The sequence below is a fragment of the Lissotriton vulgaris genome, chromosome 5, assembly GCF_964263255.1.
Source record: "Lissotriton vulgaris chromosome 5, aLisVul1.2, whole genome shotgun sequence".
NCBI classification, from domain to species: Eukaryota; Metazoa; Chordata; class Amphibia; order Caudata; family Salamandridae; genus Lissotriton; species Lissotriton vulgaris.
Window position 1 is genome coordinate 1,097,795,720 of NC_141693.1, and position 21,538 is coordinate 1,097,817,257.

Below are 21,538 nucleotides of genomic sequence, written 5' to 3' on the forward strand. Positions count from 1 at the left end.
GAATTCAAACGGGTTCCGTGTAACTGTCGAAATGTGACGAGACCTGGGCACTGTCTGTGGACTGTTTAAGAGGAGGCTGCCCTGGCATCTCCCCTGCTCCTGCGTGAGGGGGTAAGCGGTGCTCGTCCCCCCTCTTTGACATCCCCCCGACCCCCACCCTCCTCCCGGTGCTGAGTGTTTGTGTCCTTTTCTTTAGGGTATTTTTCTTTATTATTATTTTATTCAGTTTTGTTTTTGTGTTTCTTTTTTTTTGTAGAATGTGAACACGGCTATGCCTCGACCTTCCCTTCCCTGCAGAGCCCCAACCCCCAGCACCAGAAACAGCGGAGGATGAGGAGCAAGAAATACAGCAGCACCAGCAGCAGCAGCAACAGCCCCAGCAATAACAACAGGTAATGCAGGCGCGGTGACGTCAGTGTTTATAGAGCATGGGGAGCACGCTGCATCAGAGCCAAATGGAAATGTAAAATGAATCGCCAGAATACATGCTGGTCGTGCAGGCACGCCAGCACGGTGGCAGCAGCGGCATCAGAAGGGACATATATCTACCATTAATGTAAGGAAGAGATGAAGGTCGTGCAGGCGCCGTGGCATCCGTTTTTGGAGATCTAGTGTTTCATTAGAACCCAGCAGAAATGTAGCATTAACATTCAGAATACGTGCTGGCCTTTCAGCCAGTGACGTCAGTGTTTATAGAGCGTGGATAACACGCTGCATTAGAGCCAAACAACTCTGCCAGTAACGTCCAGAATTGATGCATGTCGTGCAGGGACGCCGCTGTCAATATTTATACAGCAAGGGGAGCACACAACACTAGAACCACACAGAAACGTCACATTAACATGGCAACAATCAGAATAAAGGCAGGTCGTGCAGGTATGCCGACCCAGACACATCAGCTCCCTTACGACCAGGCAGAAATCAACAGCAATGTCTATAGAGCACGAAAAACACGTTGCATTAGAACCAACCAGAAATCAAATACTAATCTTCAGACTGCATAGGGGGAATGTGGGCACAGTGACATCACCGATTGTGGAGCGAGCTGTAGCATGCATGCTGTGTTAGAACCAGGCAGAAATCTACCATTAGCATGCAGAGTAAATGCAGGTCTTGCTACCGTACTGGCACCAGTGTTTGTATAGCGAGCGAGGCCTCGCTGTATTAGAATACAACAAACGTACCAGTCATATTCAGAATAAATGTAGGTGGTGTGGGCCTACTGGCATCACAGTTTGTAAGGGAACAAGTTGCGTCGTACCAATTAAAAACAGTTTAGAATAACTGCATGCCTTGCAGACAGACGGACATGTCTGTTTATAGTGCTGGTGCCACACTAGTAAATACCCAAATATGAATCCAATATTACTATTCGGAATAAATGCAGGTCATGCAAACATCAGTGTTTATAGAGCGAGAAGAGCGCAACACTGTGCAGCCAAACAAAAATCTAACTGTAATGTTTATTGGATGTGCCCGTGGTGCATGTACAGGACATCATGGTTTGTGGACCGATGGGAACATGCAGAATTATTATAATATTAATATTAAGATGCAGGGAAAGTGAGATCTGCCCTCCTAGGGGGGGGGGGGAGGGGCATGCTGCATTTTTTTACATTAGTGATTTGTAAGGGTTGCACAATGTCCGCGATAAATACAGGCCATACATGCATGCACAGTGACCACTGTAGGTGCAAGTGGGGGCCCTTTACATTATGACTACTCATAAATATAATCATTAATATTTAGGAGATTTTCAGGAGGGGGCAGCAGCATTCACAAGAGCGAGGAAAGCAAGCTTCAAGGAAGTCAGACAGAAAGCATGGTAACTTCATTGTTACCAGCTAGAAATGCATGCATAGTGACATCATTGTGTACAGGAGCAAGGAGGGGGCAATGGCTGATAATCCGATTGAAATACAAAATTCATATTCAGAATAAATACAGGCACTGCAGATGCAAGATGCGGCTTGGGTGCATCAATGCATTATATGTGCCAAGAGAGCATGTGGCATGGTAAACATAAAGCCTGCACTCTTATCCACAATAGCAGCAGGCAGGTAGAACCTGCCTGCAGAGGCCAGTGTCTGCTAGGGTGTGGAGAGCCCATGTGTGATGTACATCAATGTCAAATGACAACACCAATCTGAGAGTTATCTAACATTTATATTTAGAATAAACACAGGTCATGCTGGCACTCAAAGAGGCATAGGTGCCATCTGCACATATGGGGGCACAGCGGTATTTCAATCAAACAGAAAACCTGCATTTTTATCAGCAATGCAGATAATGCATAATGCACGGGACAGCCTTGTTCTATGAAGAAAATGAGCACCATGCAAGAAGATCAGATACATTTCTAATGTTAATGTGATCCATAAATACAGGCAATGCAAGCACAGTGACAGCAGCGTGTGAACGCGTGCAGTTACTGTATGTTAATTAAATAGAAATGTTACTTTAATGCCAGAGATAACTACAGGCGTCAGAGTGGCCTCAGCACGTTTATCACTAAGAGAACATTCTTATATTCAGACAGAAAACCTGCATTGATCTATGCATTCACTGGCCAATGGGCGAGATAAATAACATTCGAGTATGTGGGTTTACACTGTTTGATAATGAAACTGACAGTATGCAATGGCAAGTTATAAAATGACACACCACAGACCGAAGTCCGTACAGGAGTGCCAGTGGGCCAAGTAAATAGCAAATGCCAATACCTACTGGCTAAACGAGCACTGCATAGGCCTTCAATAAGCCAAGCAGAGACTAATGTTCAAACACAAAGCAAGACGTCACTGCGCAGAATATTCAACAGAAGTTCATGATTAATGTGGAACTGAACTGCATTCAAAAGTGTCGATCAGGAAGACTGTGAACAAGGTAACAGCCAGAAAACAATCTACATTATTAGCTGCAACAGCTGCAGGGAAAGCTGGGTGGGAGAGAGCAAGCTTCATCAACCAGAAGAGCACCAGCTAATGCTGTCTCCGGAGCTAGTTGTGAAGGCACAGTTGTGTATGTCGGAGCACAGGATGTGCAACGTATAAGATTCAGAGTTTGTTCCAAAATGGATATCAGCAGCAGCAAGAAGCAATCAATGCCAGGCAGAGTGGTACCATTGTACATGTGACCCAGGCAGGAGCAGAGAGTTGAAGAGAAACAACTCACACATGCACTTCTCACTAGCAGCAGAAAAGTAGATGCCAACAATCAAATCCATCTGGTTGCCCTCCAAACTTGGACCCATACCTACCCCAACTGACCAGGCCAGGAACCTAGACCTCATTGTGGACACCAGCATCACCATGAAGTTCCAGGTCAACGCCGTCACCTCCTCATGCTTCCACATCCTCTGCATGTTATGTAAAATCTTCAAGTGGCTCCCACTGGACACCAGACGTAGCATCACGCAGGCCCTTATCACAAGCAGATTGGACTACGGCAATGCACTCTATGCCGGCATCCCAACCCAGCTTCACAGACTTCAAACCATCCAAAACACTGCTGACAGACTTGTCCTCGACCTGCATCGCCAAATCCACACCACTCCTCAGGGAGCTCCACGGACTCCCCAACCAGAGGCGCTGCCAGTTCCAACCTCTCAAACATGCATGTAAGTCACTGGCTTCACTTCCACCAACCCACCAGACAACTTCGATCAGCTTCTCTTGCAACCTCACCCTGCAGCCATAGAAGCAAAATGAGTATAATCATTCTCCTACCAAGCCGCCAAACCTGGAATGACTCCCCAAAACATCAGGGCCTCCTGCTTACATCTTAACCCCTTGGTCGTGGCGGTAATTCCGCTGCGGCGCTTGGGGGGAGCGACGCCGCCATGCTCGTAACGGAACCACTCCGTCACGAGCCACGGGCGCGCTGTGCTTGTGACGGAGTGGTTCCGCCACGGCCCCGCCCGCTCAATAAAACTGCTGCGCAGGCACGGAATTGACGCCGCGTAGGCGGGGCGGCCGCGCAGTGACGGAACCACTCCGTCACCAGCACAGCGCATCCGTGGCTCGTGACTGAGGGGTTCTTTTACGAGCACAGAAGGGGTTAATTTCCGCAAGAAGCTGAAGTTCTGGCTTTTCAGATAGTCTTCTTGCAGGACCATCGAGGCTGCCGGTACCCAGGCCCAGCCTCACCAATGGCCTACATTCACCTATTCAGCCCCTGGTTACCCTCATGGGTGACAAGCAGCACTCTAAAATTCCACTTTGCATTACAATAAGCACACAGTTAACAGAGACATTGCCAACGAAAATGGAAAGCAGAAAGTTCATAGAATACCCCAATGTCCCGGTCAGACTTTCCACCAGTAAGATGGGCAACATATGAAACATACAGAGCCCAGACATGGAGTGCACCTCGTAGACACAGTGACCCGACTAGTGTTTGAAGACGTCAGTGCCTCTTTGGCTTTCTGAAAGCCATACATTTTTTTCTACCACCTATTGTGAAAAGGTGAAACAGAACAAGTGAGCAGTCATAGGATATCCAATGGCCAGGCTCCCCTGTGATGGGCAAGGGCCTAAGCCCTGTATGTGGGTTCGAAGCAAGCCACTGCGATTGGTTTTAGGGGAGGTTCATTACCTTATATTCAGCCATTATTTCCACCAGCAGTAATACAATTGTTACAGGTCTTTGTGGCTGGGTAATGGCGTGTATATAGACACTGCTGGGAGACAAGCAAGACATCATTCACTGGTAGGTTTCTCCGACAACAAAACAGACAGCAAGAAAGGTGAATAGTAGGTAATATTGTCAGGCAAACAGCAGTGCACACAGGATCTGGAGGAGTTATAGAAAAGAACAATGCATGATATGTAAATAAAGAGATTTCGAGCAGCAGCAATCCCACCAGGCTGCAGAGCGTATGAAAGGAGACAAAATGAGCAAACCAACGGCACACTGAAGGTTGAAGACACAAAACCAACAGGGCAGACACAAAACCAACAGGGCCAGATCATACTGCAGGATATACTCTGCTGCAGCAGCTGTGTCCTCAGCAAGACCAACACAGCAAGGACAAAGAATACAGCTGGTGTACGTCTGGAATGGGAAGGGGAAACATAGGCTGTCGCTTTTGTAGCACATAAAAATATACAGAAAGCTTTCTAGGAGAAGCATGGTTAGCACCAATGGCGGAGGGCTAAGAGCACAGCCCATGCGATAGAATTACTCTGCATGTGGCACAGACAGAAAACAAAAAATATTACACGAACTGTCCCGGCCACGAGATGGTATGGCGAGAATTCTAGCAGAGACAACAGTATCGTGGACAGCAAAAACAGACCCGGACATGGCGAAAGAGCGCCGACAGAAAGAAGGAAATAAAGTGTACATGTGACACGGAGAGCTGGGGTGATGCAGAAGCTGGCCTTCACACTGCACAGAACAAGTCCTGGCTGAAAACCACTGATCTCTCTAGCAGCGGCTGTGCTGAATGGGAGCTAGGCCAACGCACATGTGGCACAGGCAGCAGAGAGAACATACAGGAAGCGGCAATTCAGGACATTCAAAGGTCTCCGTGTGAATGTGCGTCACACCAGGGTAGATGCTGACCACCTCTTCTGATTCTGTCAGATTGGAGTTCAGAAATGGCTGCCTCTGGACCCTTTTTTCATTCAGTGCAGTAAAACAGCAGCTCCACGGTACTAGCTTTCTTGCAGGCAATTTGGAACATAGCTCGGCATCTCAATTAATCATAATCTCCCCTCAGTTTTCACCCTTGATCCCCTAACATCCAGCCGCATATTTTTCTGTCCCTCCTCCACCTTTCATGGGGGAGGTCGGCATAGATCTTTCCATTATTCTTCTCATGGAATTTCAAACCCCACATGCCTGCTTATAAAAATGTTACTGATTTAACCAGAGACTTGTTGGCATATTTTTCAATATTCCAACAGGCCGGTCCCCCACAAATCCTGCAGATCTGGGGCAGTGTCAATACTGACTTGTGACTAACACTGTTTAAGCCGTATCTGCTTTTCAAAGGCTTGGGCCTGCTTGGAATTTAGGAGATTTTCCATGTAAAGATACTTTGCATGTTTTCTTCTTAGTTTGTTTAGCAAATGAAGACCACATTTTATAACTGTTCTACTGGCCATTTTGCGGCTAGTTTGGGTATTTGAGCAACTATTTGTAAGCCCATTTAGCCAGCATCAAAACCGACATTGGTATCAGCCTAAGTTTCTGTGTACTTTAAAGGCTAGCCCATGCTTCCATTTTAAAACAACTATTTTTTGTATTTCCACCCATCTACCTCACTATAAAGTTGTGGTTTGTGGTTAGAAGAAAGAAAACAGAAATGTCGCTAGTAAGTGTCTATAAAAACCAGAGCTGTCCTTTTGACTTGTGTTCCTGCATTTTTGAAGAGTTCTGTGTTGTGGTTTTGTGGAGGCGGGAGCACAAATTAACAGTCATCCTAATCGAGCAGGTTTAGCAGCTGAACCAGAAACTACCACTGGCACAGATATTGTGCAAATAAAAGGTGTAGCAGGTATTTTGATAGCAGGTGAGGCCGGGCGACGATCTTAATGCACACTCCCTTTCCGGATATTACATAGGCCTCCTACGTTTTTCTTAGCAGCCGCGTGTGCAAGTGCCTGTGGAGATAGTGACGTGCCAGTGCCTGGATGTGCTGCGTGGATGTTGCGCTTCTTGTGAAGAGGTCGTAGGGAGCTCTGACATGGCGTCACGACCATACCAGCCTTCACAGAGAACAGATTGAGAGACTGCTGGTAGCACAGGGCTTCGTAGTTGCTCACTAGGTTCATTCAGAATTTTTCGCCATCCACGTCAGTTTTCCAAATAGGATTTTACAGACAGCTTGAAATACAGTTATTTGGCGAGCAAAAAAAATCACTGTGCCTGCGAACACACAATTGACTTTATTTTTAATCGCACACCGGCACTGTAATTCACCATAATTTATGCTTGTTTCGTGGTACACAAATAGAGCCTTCGTCCTTAAGCAAAAGGCATTGATGTGAAAAGAGTACGCAGACATGGTTTATTTATTATGCCGTGACGCTCGTGCCTGCTTTGTTTGCCAGGCCTAGAGTTGCACGGCCTGTAGCTTTTAAGTATTTCTGGCACGTTTGTTAAAAACTTTGTTGTTTTCTTATCCTCTTGTAAATTTGACCCTAAGGTGCTGTATTTTCATTTCAGTCATTTAGCCAACATTCGTGGCAATAATTTATTTTGCATTGTTTAAAAATGTCCTTGAAAAGTTCTAGTAAAGATTGGTAGCATGCATGTATGGTAAAGAACAGTGTCTCCCGAATCCAGCTTGAAGGCTGGCTCGATTATTTTTCTGCGAAGTGCGTTATTAATAGTGTGACCTCCAAGCAGTTTAATTCTTAGAAGAATCGTCATTGTACAGGGAAGCGTTTTTTTTTCTTCTTGTTTTTTTTCCCTTTCAAACTTGGTTTTAAGTTAGCACATCTACTCGCAGCTTTGTGATTAATACATGTGAGGGACGGCGGTGTAGGCTTTACTGCACAATGCTACAAATATGTCCCAGTCTTATTCTCAAAGCAGCCCCCCTCCCGTTCACTCTTAAAACAAATAATTGTACTCACAGATGCAGTTTATGTGTCACGTGACCAGCATCCTTTCATAGCAGAGAGTGGCAGGCCTTTAGACAAAGCTGAGGATTTCATAACAGGCTTGGGCTCTTGAAAGGCGTATAGGATCTGGGCAGTTAGTCACATCTCAGGGTGAATGGTGAATAGGAACATTTTGTATGATGGCGGGAGCCTCTCAAAGGCCGGTAGGCCCACTAAAGGTCAGGTTGGGGCAACACCAGTCACACATCAGGCTGTCAAACATGTGTTAGAGACATTTTATGAACCAAACTGGTGTCTTGAACCACAGTACTCTCTAGAATATACAGGCCAGCGTCCTATAGGTTTAGTAAACCAACTTGTGGGGTTTCCATACAAAACAAACCTGAACAACAAATTCTTAAATCACGTTTTCGTTGATGCTTTTATGCTACATTTATTTAGGGGATGCTGTGTGAATGATTTTGGGAAGATAGCTCAGTGATTTGGGTTGTTTCTGCTGGGAACTGTGTGTGAATTGCAGGTTTTCATACTGCAAAGTTGATACTGTCTTCCGTCTTTCTGAGATTGATAAAACGAGTCCCATTTTCGATTGGGTGATAGTAAGTGTACATACAAAAGTTCCTCACAAAGCACTGTGAAAAAAATGTATTCTAATTGCTTGAATTGACCACTGGTTCCTCATCCGTTTCAGTTGCTGGTGTTAGCTAAATACTGGGTTGAAAAAGCATTGGTTTCCACTCACAGTGCTCTTTGGGCAGCATGTGGAATGTCTGCAATTGTGGTGGCATCTGTACAGAGTTGAAGTGTGCGTTTTAAATTAGAATAGTATCTGTCAAAGGGAAGATAAAGATGTAGCAACGTCATAAGTTGTTAAATAGGTGAATTGGCTAAATATGACCTTAAATTTGTATTACAAATGTAAACAGGGCTCGCTAATGTATTTTTAATGAGTGCACTGTGATTGCATAGCTTCACAGTAACCCCATTTCATGTAAGCTTTTTGTCCTGACTTAGAAGCCAATAGTATATTGCAGTCTAGGACTTGTGTTTTATATTTCCCATTACTACAAGTCCTTCGAACCAAAATACAGTTTAAGCAGCATTCATGATGGGTTACCAAAACCTTCTTCCACCGCTCAGGGTTGAAGAGCAGAACAGTCTACAGTAAACCAGTCTTTTATCCTATGCCTCCTGCAGTATACAAACGCCAGGAACCAAGGCCAAGATGTACCTCCTGTTGCCTTCTTGTAGTTCAAGGCGGTCTTCGATTGGGTTGAAAGGAAGTATCTGTGAGAAGTTAAAGATTGACATGATCCTTCTGCTTCTTGTCAGGAACCTCATTACAACACCAGCCTACGGATTCAGACTCAGTTATAAGCAGAGCTCTCAGTCACCTTGACATCAATCTGAGAAGCGGCACTTTACTGTCTGTGTATAAGTACATGCTTGATACAGTCCTGCAAGCTACATCACTTACCATCCATAGGGAGAGTCACACTTTTGTCCGCATATACCGCGCTGAAAGCTACACCACTTAGCATCCGTAGGCAGAATAGTCACATTTTCGTCCGCTCATACTGTCCTGCAAGCTACTTCACTTACAATCCGTACGGAGAGTAACATTTAGGTCAGTTTAAACTGTCCTGCAAGCTACATCACTTACCATCCATAGTGAGAGTCCCACTTCTGTCCGCTCCTACCATAATGAAAGTGACATCACTTACCATCCATACGGATAGTCACACTTTCGCCTGCAAGCTAAAGCCACTTACCATCCATAGGGAGAGTCACACTTCCGTCCTTCTGTGTGCAGATACATCTTCATTGCTGTTGAAAACAGGAACCTAGGTTCAAAACAACTGGACACAAAATGTGTCTTCACAGTAATGGACACAATCTCAGGGTTATAATTATCAACTTAAAAAACGAAAATATCGATTTGTTGGGATAGAAAAGAAAAAGGTAGGATCAAAATCTCTTCCTGGATAGTCAGCGACTGGAGAAATTTCAGGTTTCAAATACTTACTTTGTGCTGAATGCAGTTTTTAAAGGTCATAATCTGCAGCAAAAGTGGTCCTAAAATTTGCCTCTTACTTAAGAGAACGCTGTGTTCAACATCTGGGAGAAGAATTGCAGAGCAAAGTTGGAGTTAGAGCAAAGTTGGAGTTAGAGCAAAGTTGGAGGCATTGCCTGCTACAGAGCCAAGCTGGAGGCGAACTCAAGAAAAATCAACTAATAAAAAGGAGTCTGGAGCAATGCTTCTGGAAGCAGACCCATACCTGCCAAACTCGACAGCATCCACACTACTAGAGGCCACTAGAGCTCACAGGGAACTTGAATCTAGGGCATTCCAAGCAGTTCGTGGATTACCATGCATGAAAGAGAGCCATATCCCTGCAACAAAACCCAATCTACATGTGTTGGAACGAAGCCGGAAACAGCACATTCAAAAACATCTAGCGCTTTCTCAGTAATATCAGTCTTTCGAAGCTCTGCATTAGTCAGGAAGTATTTCTCCTCCAAGTCAACACCATGGAAAAGCAATGGACACAAAGAAACATTTAATATCACAGCCTTGGATTCCTTCACATTAAACCTCTGGGCTGTGCCTTCTAAACACTGGCAAGACCTGTTTAAGGCTATGTGTAAACCTCAGCCATACCTGGCAGCACTAAATAACAATTAAGAATGATACATCTTCATGCCGGCCAGATTAACACCATACCACATAAAAGCAACAAGAAAAAAAAGAGAAATAGCAACCGTGGAGGTCCGCACATTTAGCTGTGATCCAAACTAAGGCCATGTTCCATTGACCAGTGACAACGGAGTTGAGGAATTACACCAATAAGAAATCCCTACTGCATTACCAGTCCAATGCCGCCTTACAAATATGTGCTTTTCCCCAACTAGATCAAAACACCAAGCAGTAGCCAAATTTATGAATGATGGACTCATTTCTAAAAATTGTAATCCCTGTAAAGGCGTCCAGGAGCATCTCAGTAGTAAACTTTGTAGCATAAGCATGCAAAGCAGGTCTTCAAGCTAGGAATGTTGGCAAAAAAACACAAGGAAATACTTAGAGTAAAAACAGGAACGTTTTCAAACAACAAGAAATGTCTGCAATCAGAAATGGATGCCACTAGAAGAAAACCAGTGCACTCAAGGCCTGGAGGGAAACATGTACTACGAGGAATAAGGCGATTTGGCCCATCTACGGCCCCTGGCAGGCAGTTTGGCTCCACATTTTGCTATGTGTCCTTTCTGGCCTACTTCTCCGTTCGCTACTCAATGCTCTCTTATTGCCACATAATGAACCCAACTGACCTCATTTTTTTTAATCCATGTCTCAGTCGGTGAAGCTTGGGCACAGAGAGTCACAACTAATTGCGCATTAACCTCATGGCCAGGTCATGCTTCTCTACTCTAGGTTTTGATTTTGCGTTCTCTTTTCCAACACTGGTACCCACCCTCACTTTTTCCTACCTTTGTTTTGTCTTTTATTCACACATTACTCCTGCCTATTTTTTTCTCTCACTGCTCAGGTCCTTCTTTTTGTTTTTGGTCTTTTGTGTGGAAAAGTCGTACAGCGTGTGAATGAATATCCTGACTGTGTGATGGAACGGGGGAGGCAAAGGATGTCATGGTCGAGTTCAGGAGTTCAGCAGGGGCCGATTGGTGGGTTCGGAGGAGATGGGAGTTCTAGCCTCCCTGCTTCTAGTTGAATGGGAATCTATTTGTGGGTTTGTATGGATCTTACAGAAACAACGACTTGTAACTGTAAACATTTTGGAACATGTTAAAATGCACTTGTCTATTTTATGGACATTGAGCTTCACAGTTGTTCCCGTGATTTGAAAGTCTTGCTTCTGCGAGAGCATTCAGGGGAAAGCATTTTTTATAGAATTCTGAGCTTCTATTCACTTGAAAGTGAGGGCTCATATGGCACTCATATGGCATGGGATGCTTGGGAGTTGTGTGATCACACTGTTATCAGTGGCTTGCATTATTTGCCCTATGTTTGCAGATTCCTCGTGCGGCATCCAGACTCACATCTGCAGACACAGACAATGGTTATTCTCTAGGGAATAGACGACTACAAGCTGCCTGGTGGTCTGACCACCCCACCAAACTGGGAATACTCTTGCTTTCCTGAACGTCAAACCAAGTCAAGACGCTGCAAAGAGCCCAAGATATTTTGGAACATCGGTTGTTTAAGCCTTGCTGATTGGCTGATGACTCCCAGTAACAGGGGATGGCTTTTGCTATGCCTTCCTGGACAGGCATTGAGCTCTGGAAATATAAAAGAACTGTGGTATGTCCCACTGAAGGGAAATTGGGAATAATGTACATTCAGATTGAGTCACGTGATACTGTACCAGCGTCTCGAAGATTGGCTGTCCTTCCATCTTTCAGATCACAGACAATGGCGAGTGGCACTAAATTGTGCACTGCATCCAGATTTTAGCTAGGAACCGTGCCAAGGCTGAAAAGAGCTGAGGAACTTGAGGAAAAAGAAGTGCTCTGCTTTTGAGCTCGCTCGCTCTACGATATTAAGCCTTCTAAGCGCAAAACTTTAAAGCCACAGGATTCAACTTGCAAAATTAAACAGAAATATTAAGTACTATTTTCATTACACTGTTTATCTACTTACGCAAATGAGCACAAAATAACGTGTTGTTTGGGTATGCATTAATAATAATAACTTTGGAAATGAAAAAATAATGTAGTGGTACCTTAATTTCTCTCCTGGGTCTATACCATTCACTATGCAGCTGATCGTTCTGCTTAGCAACTGCACCTCAGCACAGCATCACTAAGTCCGGTTTTCAGAATTTGAATAGGGTGATACTTTATTGCTTAACCCCTTCCATGCTGGGCCGATTTTCCTCCTGTGCTAGGCTTTTAAAGAATCAATGGCTTTATGACGGCCCCCAGCCGTCATCAGCACACGAGCACTGTAATGCATGACGGATGGGGGCCGTCATCAGCATGGAAGGGGTTAAATGTAACCTGAGCTTGGAATTAACCAACAGTTTTCGGTTTCACTGCTTTCTACTACAAACATGTTATGATCCCTTCTGGACATACACTTATTTTAACAGTAAAAGTTAATTTAGTAAACCCTTGCCTTAAAACACTCATCAAAGCAGGATATGTGACCAGCGAGTGGAGAAGTACCCCATCTTGGATTGGAGATTATATTTAGTGAGTTGTTCTTTTAGACATCTATAGGGTCTAAATTGTTCAGCACATGCTGACAAATCAATGACAAAATTGATAATGCAAAATGTTATCTTCTGAAACTCCCTTCATCACAACATAGTGCACCGAGGACATAGGGAGAAAAAATATATAAATGCAGGTAGCCGCTCCGAAGAAGGTAACAACGGACACGTCTTTACTGCATTGCAGGCCAAAAGATGTAGCATAGATAGATGTTTTCACTCGTATTGGTAAACTGTTATATAGTTCTGATAGATTTGGTAACTCTGTAATTACAAGTTGTTACTTAACACATTTCGCTTACACGGTCCTTTTTGTGACATTTGATGTTTTTTGTCTAATGGCCTTGTTTTGCCCCAGACCATCGCAATTCTTGACCCCAGGAGCCGCACATGTCACGCACTTAAATAAAATAATGCGGTCACGGCGTCATATTGCACACTTAAATCTGTTTAAGTGCAGCGTTGACACACTGTGGTGCCTCTAGTAAGGCACACCGATGCTTTCTGCAACAGCTAATGAGAACGGAGAGAGAGAAGAAAGATTGAGGAGGCTAATAAATACAAACAACAATAAATGTACTGTACTTATAAATGGGTCCAGAGATCGATGAGAAGCTGCAGTAGGGAAATAAACCAGTGTAATTTAAAAAGCACAAGGTCAGAGTTGAAAATGAGGCCAGAGGGCAGTTGCTGTGTGACACAGAGCCCTGTTTCCAGAAAGGCCTGTGTTTGATGGTTTAAGAACATGCTCCACAAAAGGGGAAGCTGTTGTGATGGTACTATATCTATTTATATGTATCCTAATGTATACATATCTTAATGAATATGCATGCCTGTGTGTACGCAGGTTTGTATATTTGTGTGTATTTATATGAATGCACTGCCAGTAAAATTTAATGTGGCCGTATAACAGTTTGTACAAATGTAGTGTATTAATAACCGTGCATTTAAACATTTATTGCTAAATAGTAAAGATCAACTCCTGTGGTATTACCATAAATCATCCTAAATATTTCAAGGAATTACTATTTAATGCCTCGCATAGGTTCTATGTTAATGATCCTTGTTGAGGAGGGGAAGGGAATTGTGACCTAGTCGAGGTTTCATCTATGTTGAATCGTGGCTCCTCTAGACATAAATTAACGTTCTCTATAGTTTATTGCATTGTTGTTCATACATGTAATACATATACTTGTACTGATACATATACTTCACGTATGTGAATGAGGGTGTGTGTATATATTTCAGAATTTCTACACATACATTTTGTCAACAAATTTGTAGTTGTATTCTAAAAAATTTAGCACCCATTTTTATTTATTAATTCCTAAGTATATTCCGAATCCGTGTGTATACTTCCAAAGTTTTGAGTGTAACCTTTCAACAAAGTCCGAAGTTGGCTCCTAAGTTCTTAATTGTATTTCCACATTTATGTATGTTTTCGATGCATTTCACATTCCTAGGTGCATTTCCACTATCCTGGTTATAGTTCCCCGATGCATTCTTCACACTTTCCCAAATGTCTAGGTATATCACTTTGAAAGTCAATGCAGAGTAAAAAAAACCTTATTTACCAAAATGTCTAGGTATATCACTTTGAAAGTCAATGCAGAGAAAAAAACACCCATTTACCAAAATGTCTAGGTATATCACTTTGAAAGTCAATGCAGAGTAAAAAAAACACTTATTTACCAAAATGTCTGGGTATATCACTTTGAAAGTCAATGCAGAGAAAAAAACACCTATTTACCAAAATGTCTAGGTATATCACTTTGAAAGTCAATGCGAAGTAAAAAAAAACACTTATTTACCAAAATGTCTAGATATATCACTTTGAAAGTCAATGCAGAGAAAAAAACACTTATTTACCAAGCCCTTCATCGCTAGGCACTTAAGAAGCTTCCTTGTTTGGTGATGTCAGATTGGATTTTGACACACCATTGACTGGATGGCACCTTTAAGGATGCCCACGTGATATCTCATCCATGTCAGAAAGCTCTGTTTCTCATCATTTTGTCAGGTAACTGCGCCTCCGATGTTTTCAGTTCTGGCAATACAGATAAAGATATTGGTGTCAGTGGCATAATGATATTGACATTCACCCTTGTAAGCCATGTTGCCAGAAATTCAGTGACCAGTAGGTCCATTCATTTTGGTGCCAGTTAGTGACTCTGCATTTTTTGCCTATATGTTGAAAATGAAAAATGGTTGCATTGGAGGAACCATGCACCTGCAGTATTTTGAAAGTAATATCTGTACTGCCGGTTTTCTGGTTTGTGGATTATGGCGCCTTTTACATGTTAACACTTTTCAGAAAGAGCGAACATGACCACATGTCTCCTCAATCATATTTATGCACGAAGAACCATGCACCTTATTCACAAATAACTTTTTTTCTAAAAGTAAAAAAATCTGAAATCTACCATCATCAGGGTTGACCTATTATTGTAGAAATGTCCAACTTTTATGAGATTGACAAAAGTCTCACGGATTACTCCTGTGCTTCTGTCAACTGAAAGATTGCCTGGGTATGTGGCCATGCCAATTGTGAACAGCCAAAAATTTCTGAGTTTGTGGATGTTGGGTGCATTTTGCACTCCGCTGTCGGCCTTAACTGTGAACTTAAAATAGGGAAAGACCCGACATTTTCCCCACTTACGAGGGTTCAGTGAATCAGAACATGGACTTAAGAAATGGGAATGATTTTTGTTCACATCTATATAACAGCTGGGTTCACAAAAAACCGACCCATAGAGATCCATTTGCACTAACTAACTAATTATTTTGGGACTCGTAGTCTTTATTTGCTTCAGTGTGGCTACCTTACCTTTGGGAAATTAATTTTAAAAGAAAAGACCACGCTGGTTCATGGTGTCCTCTTGAGATGGAGCAATAGGGACATCCCAGGTTAGTCTCTGAGTAATTGTTCGAAGAACAAGAAAATAAGCAACAGTAAGCATTATTTGTTTAAGCCATCTGAGAAATGATCTTTTCCAATATTGTATGGTCCAGGCTGCATTGAATTAAGGAATATAGCTTTTCAAAGGGACCTTGCCTTGGAAACTAAGCCATTCTCACGGGTAGTCAACCATTTTGAAATACAGATTGGCCAGTGAAATGGAGCAGTGTGATATTCAGGATTCTGAACTTTAATGTATCAATAATGTTATATCATTAGAGAATATACAAGTAAGAGGTCGGTTGCATCTTAACGTGCCCCATTTTTCGTAGGGACAATTATTTGAACAAATATCTTTGGGTGATTCCAAATTACAGGCAGCCCCTAAATCTTACACGTACAATTTAGCTGGACTTGCCATTTAGCGTTGAACTCTTCATTTTGGTAAGATGTGGGCGGTACTGGCCTTCATCACTTAAGGGGTTTGCTACCAATCAGTTATAGAAATCTAGCAGGTTGAGCTGTCCATCTCAAGCAGCAGGCATGCACAGTTTTACAGATCCATACTTCCTAATGGTCTACTTCTAAAGCTGTCCAGTTAGCCCCTGCACTAACTATCCTCCTACGTCTGCCTGGACTAGCGCCAAGAAGCTGCTTTGGCAGCCTGTTGGCACATTGTAGGCACCGTTAGCACATGCTCTCTCACAAACAGGCTCTTTATATTTGGGGATCCTACTTCCCCATCTCATCGGTCTCCACGGTTCTGAGCGATTTCTCAAAGTCTTCCTTTTTTCGAGGTGAGACGTGTCGGCTCCATTTTCTTTCGCCCGCCTTCCTTCAGAATGAAAACGTTCTCTTTCAGGGTGGGTTTACTAATTCTGTTTACGGCAACAACATGTTGGAAGGAAGCCATTTGGAATAAATTAGAACGTGCACGTAACAAAGCTGTTTTATCAACAAAGGTTCCCGCTGGAACACATTAAAAGGCATACGTAATGACGCTGTATAATCAACACACAATTCTGATGGCTCCGTCGAAGTGAAGGAGCACGCTATTATGCTAGAATATATTTAGCGCTCATCAGTGACTTGCGCAGTGTTTTTATTGTATGAACACATTTTTGTATGCCATACAGAGTGGTTTTAATAAATTTGGCATTGCTTATGGCCACACAAGCTTTTGGGCACATCGTATGAATCTGCAGAGCCAGATAAATGCTGTAGGGTTTTAACTGAATTATTCAATATAATTGTCAAAATTGTGAAAGTACCAGATGACATGGATACTATTTTAAACTAACAAAAGGCAGGTAGCAGCTTCCATTTTCAACCATTCAAAGATAACTAATTAAAAAACCATTATATTTATACGTCCTGAGGAAGGTGTTACGGATTCTTTATATGTACAAATATTGTTTTATTGAAATGATGTATTGTGAAGCATGTATTGATTTATTGTGAAATTCAACCAAACTGAACATAATGTTGCTATGAGGAATATGTATGATTGATTTGTAATGAATTGTTAATGCATTTATTTCAATTTTTTTATAAAAAGTACTTAGATACATACAATTTTATGTTGTGATTACAATATCTTATATAGGGTTATATATGTAGTTTGAAATTGGTCTAAACAAATGGTGCTTTGGAAAGTAAATGCGAATATATGAGTTGGAACACACAGAAAGGAATTTTCTTTGCTTGATTGTATAATTATACACACATATGGATGGATGGATAGATAGATTGATAGATAGTTATTATCATAATTCACAGATGATCAGAAAAGCATTAGAACTAGATTTTATTATCGCTTATGGTTATATAGTAAAACAATAGTTATATGGTGAAACGATGCTCAACGCAATCCAATGTAGTACAAGGGATACACGGAGGGGCCCACGTTTTGTCAAGTCGTGATGAAAGTGATGAGGGCATGCTGCCCTTCTTGCCCCACCGTAAAGTGTTAGTTTAAAAGTAAAAGTTGTTGTGAAATTGCCTTTATGTTCTGAATCACATTGCCTGTTAGATTTCTCCTTCCTGGCTCTTGCAGCGATGTGAGCTCATATCCTTCTTAGTAGTTCGTAGAGATAGCTTGGTGGGCGTGTGGCCTCCACTTCTTCTTCGAAGGAGGCTCGCCCCAGCCTCTTCTCCTTTAAAGGTCTATAGCAGATTCTTCCTGCTCTGTGCAGAAGAGCATTTACATAGTAACCGGATACTTGGTCTGCAGCTGGATACCTTGTTTTCTAGCTGGCTTAAATCAAGATCATTTATTTTTTGGTTGGAAACAAACTTTCTGAACGGGACATCAAAACATTTAAAGGAATGTAAATATGTAAAAGAAAACAATACTGGTCAATGCAGAAAAACACAAAAGTAACACGAACCCTGCAGAAAGTGAAATCCATACAGACAAAAAGTTCATGTAGCAGATTAGAAACATAACACAGAAGGATGAAGATCCATACCTCCTGGGGGATACTTAAGATAAACCATCGCCCAGTGTTGAGGATGTTACCCCTTCAGACAGCAGTAAGAGAGGCAACTGCACTGCTGTTGTCTGACCACTGGAGTCTCAGAACTAACTGTGCTGGTGTTGTGGCTGAGGGATCAAAATCTTGCAATCTGAGAATTAAATGCTCCATAGCTGACGGAAAGAAAATTGGAGCACTGCTGTTTAAGGGTAACAACTGCCTGAGAGGTAACTGCATCATTGCTGCCTGATAGGTAACTGCATCACTGCTGTCTGAGGGATAACGGTGCTAATGCTGTCTGAGGGTTAACTGCAACACTGCTTGGAGGGTAACTGCATCACTGCTGTCTAAGGGTTAACTGCATCACTGCTGTCTGATGGGTCACTGCATCACTGCTGTCTAAGGGTTAACTGCATCACTGCTGTCTGATGGGTAACTGCATCACTGCTGTCTGAGAGGACTGCATCACTGCTGTCTGAGGGGTGACTGCATCACTGCTGTCTGATGGGTAACTGCATCAATGCTGTCTAAGGGTTAACTGCATCACTGCTGTCAGATGGGTAACTGCATCACTGCTGTCTAAGGGTTAACTGCATCACTGCTGTCTTGAGAGGACTGCATCACTTCTGTCTGAGGGGTGACTGCATCACTGCTGTCTGAGAGGACTGCATCACTGCTGTCTGAGGGGTGACTGCATCACTGCTGTCTGAGGAGTAACAGCGCTAATGCTGTCTGAGGGTTACCTGCAACACTGCTGTCTGAAGGGTAACTGCATCACTGCTGTCTAAGGGTTAATTGCATCACTGCTGTCTGATGGGTAACTGCATCACTGCTGTCTGAGAGGACTGCATCACTGCTGTCTAAGGGTTAACTGCATCACTGCTGTCTGATGGGTAACTGCATCACTGGTGTCTGAGAGGACTGCATCACTGCTGTTTGAGGGGTAACTGCATCATTGCTATCTGAGGGTTAACTGCATTACTGCTGCCTGAGGGGTAACTGCATCATTGCTATCTGAGGGTTAACTGCATCACTGCTGCCTGAGGGGTAACTGCATCAATGGTATCTGAAGGTTAACTGCATCACTGCTGCCTGAGGGGTAACAGCATCATTTCATTTTGAGGGAGGACTGCATAACTGCTGTCTGAGGGTTAACTGCATCACTGCTGTCCGAGGGGTAACTGTATTAATGCAATCTGATGTGGCAATGGAATCACTGCTATCCGAGAGGTAGCTGCATCACTGCTGTCTGAGGGGTAACAGCGCTAACGCTGTCTGAGGGGTAACTGCATCACTGCTGTCTGAGGGGTAACTGCATCACTGCTGTCTAAGGGTTAACTGCATCACTGCTGTCTGATGGGTAACTGCATCACCGCTGTCTGATGGGTAACTGCATCACTGCTGTCTGATGGGTAACTGCATCACTGCTGTCTAAGGGTTAACTGCATCACTGCTGTCTGATGGGTAACTGCATCACTGCTGTCTAAGGGTTAACTGCATCACTGCTGTCTGATGGGTAACTGCATCACTGCTGTCTGATGGGTAATTGCATCACTGCTGTCTGATGGGTAACTGCATCACTGCTGTCTGATGGGTAACTGCATCACTGCTGTCTGAGGGGACTTCTCATCACTGCTGTCTGAGGGGTGACTGCATCACTGCTGTCTTAGGGGTAACTGCATCACTGCTGTTTGAGGGTTGACTGCATCACTGCTGTCCGAGGGGTAACTGCATCACTGCTATCTGATGTAACAACTGAATCACTGCTATCTTAGAGGTAACTGCATCACTGCAGTCTAAGGGGTAACAGCGCGAACGCTGTCTGAGGGTTAACTACATCACTGCTGTCTGATGGGTAACTACATCACTGCTGTCTGATGGGTAACTGCATCACTGCTGTCTGATGGGTAACTGCATCACTGCTGTCTAAGGGTTAACTGCATCACTGCTGTCTGATGGGTAACTGCATCACCGCTGTATGATGGGTAACTGCATCACTGCTGTCTGATGGGTAACTGCATCACTGCTGTCTAAGGGTTAACTGCATCACTGCTGTCTGAGGGGTAACCGCATCACTGCTGTCTAAGGGTTAACTGCATCACTGCTGTCTGTTGGGTAACTGCATCACCGCTGTCTGATGGGTAACTGCATCACTGCTGTCTGATGGGTAACTGCATCACTGCTGTCTAAGGGTTAACTGCATCACTGCTGTCTGATGGGTAACTGCATCACTGCTGTCTAAGGGTTAACTGCATCACTGCTGTCTGATGGGTAACTGCATCACTGCTGTCTGATGGGTAATTGCATCACTGCTGTCTGATGGGTAACTGCATCACTGCTGTCTGATGGGTAACTGCATCACTGCTGTCTGAGGGGACTTCTCATCACTGCTGTCTGAGGGGTGACTGCATCACTGCTGTCTTAGGGGTAACTGCATCACTGCTGTTTGAGGGTTGACTGCATCACTGCTGTCCGAGGGGTAACTGCATCACTGCTATCTGATGTAACAACGGAATCACTGCTATCTTAGAGGTAACTGCATCACTGCAGTCTAAGGGGTAACAGCGCGAACGCTGTCTGAGGGTTAACTACATCACTGCTGTCTGATGGGTAACTGCATCACTGCTGTCTGATGGGTAACTGCATCACTGCTGTCTGATGGGTAACTGCATCACTGCTGTCTAAGGGTTAACTGCATCACTGCTGTCTGATGGGTAACTGCATCACCGCTGTCTGATGGGTAACTGCATCACTGCTGTCTGATGGGTAACTGCATCACTGCTGTCTAAGGGTTAACTGCATCACTGCTGTCTGAGGGGTAACCGCATCACTGCTGTCTAAGGGTTAACTGCATCACTGCTGTCTGATGGGTAACTGCATCACCGCTGTCTGATGGGTAACTGCATCACTGCTGTCTGATGGGTAACTGCATCACTGCTGTCTAAGGGTTAACTGCATCACTGCTGTCTGATGGGTAACGGCATCACTGCTGTCTTAGGGTTAACTGGGTTAACTGCATCACTGCTGTTTGAGGGTTGACTGCATCACTGCTGTCCGAGGGGTAACTGCATCACTGCTGTCTGATGTAACAACGGAATCACTGCTATCTTAGAGGTAACTGCATCACTGCAGTCTAAGGGGTAACAGCGCGAACGCTGTCTGAGGGTTAACTACATCACTGCTGTCTGATGGGTAACTGCATCACTGCTGTCTGAAGGGACTGCATCACTGCTGTCTGAGAGAGGACTGCATCACTGCTATCTGAGGGTTAACTGCATCACTGCTGCCTGAGGGGTGATTGCATCACTGCTATCTGAGGGTTAACTGCATCACTGCTGCCTTAGGGGTAACTGCATC

The 21,538-nt window shown here is 43.7% G+C and overlaps 1 protein-coding gene across 2 annotated transcripts in view; it reads left to right on the forward strand.

The window, feature by feature from the left end:
• The window catches only part of MXI1 (MAX interactor 1, dimerization protein), a 126,311-nt gene that overhangs the window by 34,103 nt on the left and 70,670 nt on the right, over window positions 1-21,538 (forward strand). For both annotated transcript variants that reach the window (XM_086922768.1, XM_086922769.1), the window contains exon 2: window positions 257-392. In XM_086922768.1, the coding sequence (XP_086778894.1) occupies window positions 257-392 (136 nt within the window). The remainder of the gene's footprint in view (window positions 1-256; window positions 393-21,538) is intronic.